At 40.5% G+C, this 9,192-nt stretch overlaps 1 protein-coding gene across 1 annotated transcript; it reads left to right on the top strand.

Moving 5' to 3' along the window:
- Positions 1 to 1,188: 1,188 nt before the first annotated feature.
- LOC122874100 (extensin-like) lies at positions 1,189 to 3,309 on the top strand. The gene is made up of 4 exons (XM_044191680.1): positions 1,189 to 1,518; positions 1,804 to 1,944; positions 2,028 to 2,146; positions 2,563 to 3,309. Exons 1-4 carry the CDS (start codon positions 1,236 to 1,238, stop codon positions 3,307 to 3,309), a joined length of 1,290 nt encoding a protein of 429 aa, XP_044047615.1. The 5' UTR covers positions 1,189 to 1,235.
- Positions 3,310 to 9,192: the final 5,883 nt, after the last annotated feature.

Below are 9,192 nucleotides of genomic sequence, written 5' to 3' on the forward strand. Positions count from 1 at the left end.
TAGAGTTTCCAAAAGTAGAAAGGGAGCCAGAGTCTTCAGTTATCAAGCTCCTCTCCTGTGGAATCAGGTCCCAGTTTGGGTTCGGGAGGCAGACACCATCTCCACATTTAAGAGCAGGCTTAAGACTTTCCTCTTTGATAAAGCTTATAGTTAGGGCTGGCTTGGGTGAGTCCTGAACCATCCCTTAGTTATGCTGCTATAGGCCTAGACTGCCCGGAGACTTCCCATGATGCACCCCTCTCCTCTCCCTCTCCATCTGTATGCATTTTTACCCCATTACTGCATGTTACTAACTCGACATCTTCTCTCTCCTGTATTTTTGTGCTTTCTTGTCTCTCCTCTCTCCTTCTGTCGCTTTTCAGCAGGTATTTCTACCTCCGGAGTCTGGTTCTGCCTGTGGTTTCTGCCTCTTAAAGGAAGTTTTTTCTTGCCACTGTCGCCAAGTGCTTGCTCATGGTGGGATTTGTTGGGTCTCTGTAAATAATATTATAAAGAGTACAGTCTAGACCTGCTCTATAGGAAAAGTGCAATGAGATAACTTCTGTTATGAATTGGTGCTATATAAATAAAATTGAATCGAATTAATATTCTTTTTTTCAAAATTATTTTTATAAAAAGCTCATAATATAAAGATTATGAGTTTGTGTATATATTTGGATTTGGACTATGTTCCACCCTTAAGTGTGTTACAAAAAACTGAAATGTAAGTGGAATTGTATTACTCCTATTAAATGTTTCACCATCAACAGTTATTTCAGCTATGGCCATACAAATACTACTGTCTCATGTTAGGTCTGTATCATTCTTGTGTCTGCCTATTCCTGCAACACTATACGTAAAAAAGGGAATACAGTAAAAAGATACAAATAAATCCAACAAACTCCCTCAAACATTTCACTAAACACATTTGACAAGGGACTTCACTCCAAATTTCAAATGTCAGAATTAAACAACACACACGTAAATATTCATTTAACCTGACTGCAAAATAACCTACAAAACAAATGACATCTACTATTTCATGTCATAGGAGCTGACTTTATTCACCTGAGACAATTCTTTTAATGAGATCACCTGTTGCGAGCTAAATGAACACAGGTGCAAACTGTAGCTGAAGTTGCATCTGACTGGTTGATTACCTGGTGCCACTATGTGCCCAGTATTAAAAGCTGTGATTCGGTTGTTCTGCTTCATAGTAAAGTGCTCTCTGTCTGTTCTGGGCGATCATCTTCAGTATGGCAGGGGAAAATGGAAGGGGACACGGGTCCCGTCAAACTGTGGTAGTCATATTGGTCCTGTGCTCTTTGGCACCGAGTTTAACTTGTTTTAGTTTGCGAGGGCTGAGCAAAAGAGTTAAGCAGGACAAGGTAGTTGATGAGGCTACAGTGATGGAAGTACAGACTGGACGCATTCTCTTCAATGGGAAAGAGCTTAACTCCCAGTCAGGGTCCGCCCCTGCAGCTGCCACAGGAAAGGATGGATTGCTGCATGTTGAGTCGGATCAATCAGATGGCACAGGTAAGATTTTGTAGTCTAGGTATTGGCTAATTTGATATACTGCATGCAAAAAACGGCATGCTACTCAAAAACTAAGACATATGGCCAGTAGTAACTTTTATATTAACTTTTACTCAAAGGGATGTTGGAGCAGACATTGAATTTCAGGAGGTTCAGTTAAATTTCCATTTAACTTTTCTTTAAATTAAAAAATAATAAATAAAAAATCTTAGTTAAAAATTACATGACTCATAAAAAATTACAATGGGCTGTAATTAGTACTCCATTTTTAATGTTCCCTGTCAGGTTGGTTAAGAGGACAATGGCAAGATATGGATTCCAGAGAAGCATCATGGAGGCGCATGGCTTCTTCTCTGTATTGTGGTGGAGACCACTTGAAGTTCAAAGCAGTGGGACCGGGAGCTTCACAGTTTACAGTGGACCAAGGTTAATTTTAATAAAGTTGGCTAGCTATACCCTTAATGACTAAATGTAGGTATTCCCACTAATGATTGCACATTTATTTATAGGAAATGCACCTCCAATGCCTCTGTCCCAGATCCCTTCCACCTGTGGCTACAGCATGCAGAGAAACTCTCTTGCACTTGTTATGTTGGTTCCCTATGATGGCTGCAACATGATTCAAGAGGTACTGTTTACTGAAATGCAAGATGCTGCTGCTCCAAAATGGTGGGAAGAACTGACAATTAGTGGATAATCCTGGCAATTTTAAAAAATATTCCTGTGCTGTATCCAAGAGCTGAAATTTATAGAACTCGGCAGGTATTTTGTTTACTGATTTAATCATTAACTCAATCAAGCAAATGTTAAATACCCTATTAGATGGTTTCAGCTTTTTTTTCTCCCCTTAATTTATAGTATACTGAGCAAGTTGTCTTGGATTGGACAAAATAAGCATTTGGCCATGTTTAATGGAAATTAAAATATCACAAATCTGATATAGACAGATGAGCCAAGCAAATCTGTAGATGAATTGTTAGTTGTAGTCCCAGTGTAACCTTTAGTTTGTAAAACCCTGTTCTGATTTTTATTTCTCTTCCCAAGGGTGGAAGTTACATGCTCCCAATGCGTTGGCAAGGAGTTCCAGTGTCACTCTGGTGTCCCAAAACTGCAACACCTGCTCCCGCAACTGCTGCGCCGACCGCAACTGCTGCGCCGACCGCAACTGCTGTGCCGACAACAACAAAGATGCCTAAATTTCCACAGTACCCCCCTTTCTTCCCTTATCCTTACTTTCCTCCCCCTCCGCCAACCGCAACTGCTGCGCCAACCACAACTGCTGTGCAAACGACAAAGATGCCTAAATTTCCACAGTACCCCCCTTTCTTCCCTTATCCTTACTTTCCTCCCCCTGTGCCAACCACAACTGCTGCGCCGACCGCAACTGCTGCGCCAACGACAAACATGCCTAAATTTCCACAGTACCCCCCTTTCTTCCCTTATCCTTACTTTCCTCCCCCTGTGCCAACCACAACTGCTGTGCCAACTGCAACTGCTGCGCCAACAACAAAGATGCCTAAATTTCCACAGTACCCCCCTTTCTTCCCTTATCCTTACTTTCCTCCCCCTGTGCCAACCACAACTGCTGCGCCGACGGCAACTGCTGTGCCAACGACAAAGATGCCTAAATTTCCACAGTACCCCCCTTTCTTCCCTTATCCTTACTTTCCTCCCCCTCTTCCAACCACAACTGCTGCGCCATCATCCACCACCACGGCAAAGCCAACCACAGCTCATCCTCAGTTTCCTTTTCCTGTATACCTCACTCCCTTTCCTTGGCACTTCCCATAGCCTCTACCAGCAACTGCCAAACCCACAACTAATGACACAACTAAAGCTCAGTCCTCAGTTTCCACCATGTGCTTTTTCTTTCATTATATATCTTTCCCTCTCTAAGCCAGAAAGGACGACTACTTCAACTGAGAAAACGGACCTCCCACTGACTCAATCACCACTAGACCATTACCCACACTTTCATCCTCGCGTCCGCCTTCATCTCACTTATGCCACATCCCCCCTCCTTTTCTAGCCTGCTGAACCTGTTCTAATAAATGGTTTAAAAAAAAAAACGTAAGTGGCCCTGTCCAGTTCTTTGTACTTTAAAACCTGCCAACTGCCCTGGAGAATTTCCACAATGGTGAAGTTGGTTGATTCCAGACTTATCAATAAGTGGTATTAGGTGTGGACATGGGGAACAGTTCATATGGCAAGAGGTCTTTACTCTTGCCAAAACAGAGGCTCTTCAGATGTCAAAGGAAATCTTCATATCCAGAGGGTGAGAAATATGTATCTGCACATTTGTCGGGAACATGGTCAGCACAAATTTTGATTGCAATGCTCACTTATTCCAACACTTCTTATGAAACAAGTTGCTCATGTTTCTTTGCATCTGAAAAGCCTCACCTTTTTGTAAAGGTCTTTCAATATGGACTAATTGTTACAGCTGGAATCAAAGGTGTTACTCTGAATTTAAAAAAAAAAAAAAAAAAAAAAAAAAAAAAAAAAAATTTAACTTAACGTTCGAGACTGTCCACGTGGTGGCACCGTGGCTCAACTTTTTTTAAATTGCGAGTCGGCACATCTTGTTTAGATCACGATAGCGGGGTGTGCGTGCATAAGCTTTACTGAAGGGACAGACTTCTCAAATTGTGTGAATTAGGACCTAATAAAAATTTAAATTGTGCCACTTCTATTAAATACAGAAGCCAACAACTACTCTACATGTCTGATAGTGCTGTAACTAAATTTGAGTGATCATCTACATTAAATTCAGTGCTATGTCTCAATATAAGAGGACTCCTATGCTAATTTCAGCCCCTCCCAAATTGACCATCTTCTTAGTGCTGCAGGTTCTCTGCGAACGACTCTATTCCGAAAAACTAGTCCATGCATTTGTTACTTCTAGGCTGGATTATTGCAATCCCTTATCAGGCTGCCCAAATAAGTCCCTTGAGACTCTCCAGTTGATCCAGAATGCTGCGGCACATGTACTTTCTCTTCTCTCTCTTTGTTGCTTTCAGCAGGTATTTATACCTCAGGAGCTGCAGAGACTCGATCTGTGGTTGTGGGCCACCTGCTGCCCCCGTGTTCCTACTCAACAACTGCTACGTTGCTTTATAAGATCAGTAATTCTTTCAGTAATGTTGATGGTAACATTTATAGGATAAAGCCTGTTCCAGGCAGGTTGCTGCCTCATTATGGTGTCACTGGTATAATTAAACTAATATGTAGTCAGGTTAACATATGGGGCCAGAGGCTACAGTACTTACTATTGATTATTTTAGTGGGTTTATTTGTTGTCTTTTTACCAGAAATAATTGCTTGACTAATATTTCACAGTATCTTTTGTTTCATATCATACTTTCCACCCCACATCCCGGTAATTACTTTAAGTGTTTACATTAGCTACATATATACATATGCACATGCTACCTCGGTACACGTTACCTCTGTATCTCCTCACAACAAATACTTTCTATTTCACTGGACTCTGTATGTCTCTTCTCACAAATGAACCTGTAAAACAGAGGGTATGTTTAGAGAGTTTAGGCATAATTACTAACTAACTAACATTATGTGACAAAGAGATATACAGTAAATAATGTTAGCAGAGCCTCACAACATGGCAGCGAAATGTCACTGAAAATTCAACATGGCGTTACGTACCTTCACAGATTCCCTATACAGTATTTAGCTATTATAGTGAGAGAGAAAAGTATGGACACTGGTATATGTAATAACTGTATTTGTATTCCAAAAGTTGTAAAGAAAGCAAGTGATGTACATATAATAAAGACATGGAGGGTGGGAGTGGATAAACCTGGTTAAAGAGTAACAGCTGGTATGGGACACTAAGAATTAAAGCAAACGCACCAGCAACAAGACAGGGTTCATTTCATTGGTCAACACTACACCTGGCATTCTATTGGTTGGGGGATTTTGAAAGGGTTATTGCACAAACAGTCCAATAGCAGAGGAGAAATCTGACAGCAGAAGTTTCAGGAGCGCACAGAAGCTGCCTGAGTGTGAGGAGAAGGGCTGAAGCTGGAGCGCAGGTAATCTGTGCAAGCAACAATATATCTGAGTGCAAGCACACAGTTTGAGCAGAAGCAGAGCAAATCTAAGCGCATGCAGTGGCTGTTTGAGTGCGAGGGCAGACTTTTGAGGGAAAACATTACAAAATCTGAACTGAAATCAATAAATCATGCTCTCAAATTAAAATAACACGCTCTTGAATAAAGATAGGAAAATAATCCCATAGATGCCCTGGGCCAAAAGGTCCATCACAAGGCTAAACAAAATCCATACCACACAAACACATTCACACCTATAGGCTTATTTATGAGCATATTTTGTTTAACAGATATGGTTTTTATAACTGTGACTGTGATAATTTTATGGTGAAGATGAAATGTATTTTAATCAAAGTAGCTTCCACTTCAGATAAACTAAAAAGTGTAAACCCTCCTAGGGATGGTGATGTCGGTTGGTTGATTAATCCATCATTAGTCTTAAGGAGAGGATGAGGAGAATCAAAAAGGAATAATGGCTTTTTACCTTAATTCACCTCTTCAGCACAAGGTATGAAGAGTGTTGTGTTAAATGTCAGATTTTTGAAAAGTAGGGCTTCGGCCACACAGTCCTGCTCTTCCTTGGTAAATATCAACCTACACTGTCTTTGTCTTGTATAAAATTAAAATGTTTTTATTATGAGGAGATGATGGTTCATTTTGTCCCTTTACTACCATCTTCTGTACAAAAGGAAAAATAACAGCCTGTCTTGCATTTTCTAATTTATTAATATGCTACTTGAAAATGAAAACAAATCACGCTATTATAGATATTGCAATGAACAATAATCACTCAATATTTCCAAATATGAATGTTTTCCTTTCAAACTCCTTTGAAAGCAAAGCGCTAACATTTAATTAGGAGAAAGTCAGGTATCTCTTGAATGCCATGGTCCTTGACAACTGATTTTGTTACCACCTACAAAGCTTTTTCATTTAAATGATGCAAATATCTTGTTGGAGCTCTGAGAGTTATGAGAGCTTCATTGTAAACACAATCAGTCAGACTCACCATTAACACAAACCTGTATTTGCTGCAGCCCTTGAGTTTGTTTTTGTATTCACCTTGTTAACAGCTTTGAGTGAGAACATTTTACATAAATCACAGCAAACAGAAGTAGTTCTTGTGGTCTTTAGCTTCATCTGTGTGATCTTTATTAAACCTTTAGTAAAACACAGTTGAGGTCATATTAAGTGTCAGGTTGTGCTCGAACAGAGCTAGTTTGTACGATGTGTTGCCCAACCACATCGGAAATCAAAAGTGTTTATAGTTGTTCCAAACAGCCACACTGGAAGGCGGAGTGAAAAGCCGGCCAAGAGTAACTTAACAGCCCCTGAAAATCTTGTCTTTGCTGACCTCCAGTGCCTTAACTTCTCACCTGGCTGAAGTGATGTACAATTGTACTCCAGTGACATCACTGTTGAGTGTGATTACAGGTTCAACAGAACACACTCTTAACCACGCCCATCTGTAATGCTGGGTGGTCAGAGGTGAAACAGGTTCTTTCAACCAGAGAGGGCAGCAAAGTCAGAATCAGAATCAGAAATACTTCATTGATCCCCGAGGGGAAACCCTTTTGCTACAGCAGCTCACTATCACATCTGCTTAGTACTTCTATTCCTGTGTATATATATATTTATATTTATATAATACACTATAATACAGGTCAGAATAAATTAAGTACCAAGTGGGTATAAGTATAAAATAAAATAAGTGTGAAGTACAAAGTGGGTTTACCGGTTTATGATAATAATACGGTATATGGTAATAGTGAATGAACTGCCAAGTTAAGTGTAGCTTCTTAAGATTATAATGAGATGGAGGATATTGCACAGCAGTAACAGAGGTCTGAAAGTACTGCTTTTCAGCCTGGTGTTAAGGTACTCTTTGAATATGGAGGTAACAGCGCACATTTTCAAATAGTCTCTCCTGGTAGGCATTCATGGAGTTGCACTCGGTTGTTCACATGAAAAGTGACAGAAATAGTTGTGTCAAGAATGAAAAAAGCTAGAGAGAGAAGTTCAAACCCTGTCTCCATAACCTCCACATAGCTGGCCAATCACGGCCTGAAGTAGGTGTGAATGTCGTATTGTCAGTTTCGAAAAGTTATACAAATGGTCGCACACAGCCCTCCCTAATCAGACGTTGGAAAGGTGTCGGGGGAGGAGGTTTCCGAAGCAATCCCTCATAAGAACCCAAATAGATAAAGGCTGTATTGGTCACAAAGAGCAGCAAATTTATTCAATGTGACAAACAATAATGTCCAATTTTGAAAGTACTCCCACGATTTAGTACTGCACTTACATAAAGTTGGTGGATTCACAAGAAACAGATTTAAACACTCTATGAATGGCAACAACTCTCTGAGAGCAAGATGAACGGCCCTTGGTTTGAGCACATTCATTTGTTCTGATGACCAAGGGAGCTCCCATATGCCCCTCACTGTCCTGCCCTCCCAGACAGCTCCCCAGCCCATCAGTGAGGCATCTGTTGTGATTACTGATCTTCTGTGGGGAATGTTACCCAGTGGGGTTTCTCTGAGAAAGAAGTCCCTGTACCTCCAGGGGAGCAGGGCCCGCATGCAGGACTGTGCCACAAATTCTGCCTCCTGGGGTCATAGGCATGACTTTGTTGACATAAGGTTAGGGTTAGGTACTTACATTATCCCAAATGTTGTGTGAGAGATCTCTAGCGGCAGAAATTACATAATGTGCATTTAAATGATGCTGTTTTTCAGGCAGCTGATGTTGTCTGTTTCCAGCTCTCTTCCAGTCTCCAGTTATGGCTATTTTTTGGCATTTTGTCTTTATAAATAGTTACAGTTTAGATGCAGACAGGTCTGATATGCAACAAAGGTCCCTAGCTGGAATCAATCTGGGGACATTGCAGTTATATGATATGTGTCCACTAGGCCACCAGAGCGCCCCTGTTTCACTGATGTAGGGTTCCCCACAGCTGTTGACGCTGTTGTTATACATCGCTCAAGTATTTCTCTTTGGGGTCTTGCTTTCATTTGAGAAGTCCCAGACTGGATCTGAAGACAAGCAACTGTGGTTACACACAGTATGATAAATAGCCGACTGAGTCACCAGGATGGAGGCCAGAGGCTGATGAAATTACCTTGTGGTGCTTTCTCAGGTATCTATAGATGAGTCATGCTGTCAGTACATAAATCCACTTAGCGGTTTTACATCCAGGGGAGAAAGGCATTTTCTTTAACTATCTGGATGTCTGTTCCTATAGGAGGGATTTGTATTCTCAGATCCATCCTTTCCTTTGATTTCTCAGAACTGTTTATGGTTTATGAATCAACACCTCCATCTAGTGTCTTTAACAGTGAATTGCCTGTGAGACACAAAGCTGTAAATAATGCTATGAATGGCAGTAATAATTTAAATAATTAAATAATTTAAACAAATCTTCCAATAGCCAGTGGTGGAATGTAACTAATAACATTTACTCAAGTACTGTACTTAAGTACAATTTTGAGGTACTTTACTTGAATATTTTCTTCTCATGCCACTTTCTACTTCTACTCCACGACAGCTCAGAGAGAAACATTGTACGTTTTACTTCAATATATTTATCTGACAGCTTTTGTTA

This window comes from Siniperca chuatsi, linkage group LG3, assembly GCF_020085105.1.
Source record: "Siniperca chuatsi isolate FFG_IHB_CAS linkage group LG3, ASM2008510v1, whole genome shotgun sequence".
In the NCBI taxonomy this organism is placed as follows: Eukaryota; Metazoa; Chordata; class Actinopteri; order Centrarchiformes; family Sinipercidae; genus Siniperca; species Siniperca chuatsi.

Excerpts from the sequence above, each read along its gene's own strand:
- LOC122874100 (XM_044191680.1), top strand. The coding sequence starts at position 1,236 with ATGGCAGGGGAAAATGGAAGGGGACACGGGTCCCGTCAAACTGTGGTA. Across the intron at positions 1,945-2,027 it reads ACAGTTTACAGTGGACCAAG|GAAATGCACCTCCAATGCCT; the intron begins GTTAATTTTAAT and ends ATTTATTTATAG. Across the intron at positions 2,147-2,562 it reads GCTGCAACATGATTCAAGAG|GGTGGAAGTTACATGCTCCC; the intron begins GTACTGTTTACT and ends TCTCTTCCCAAG.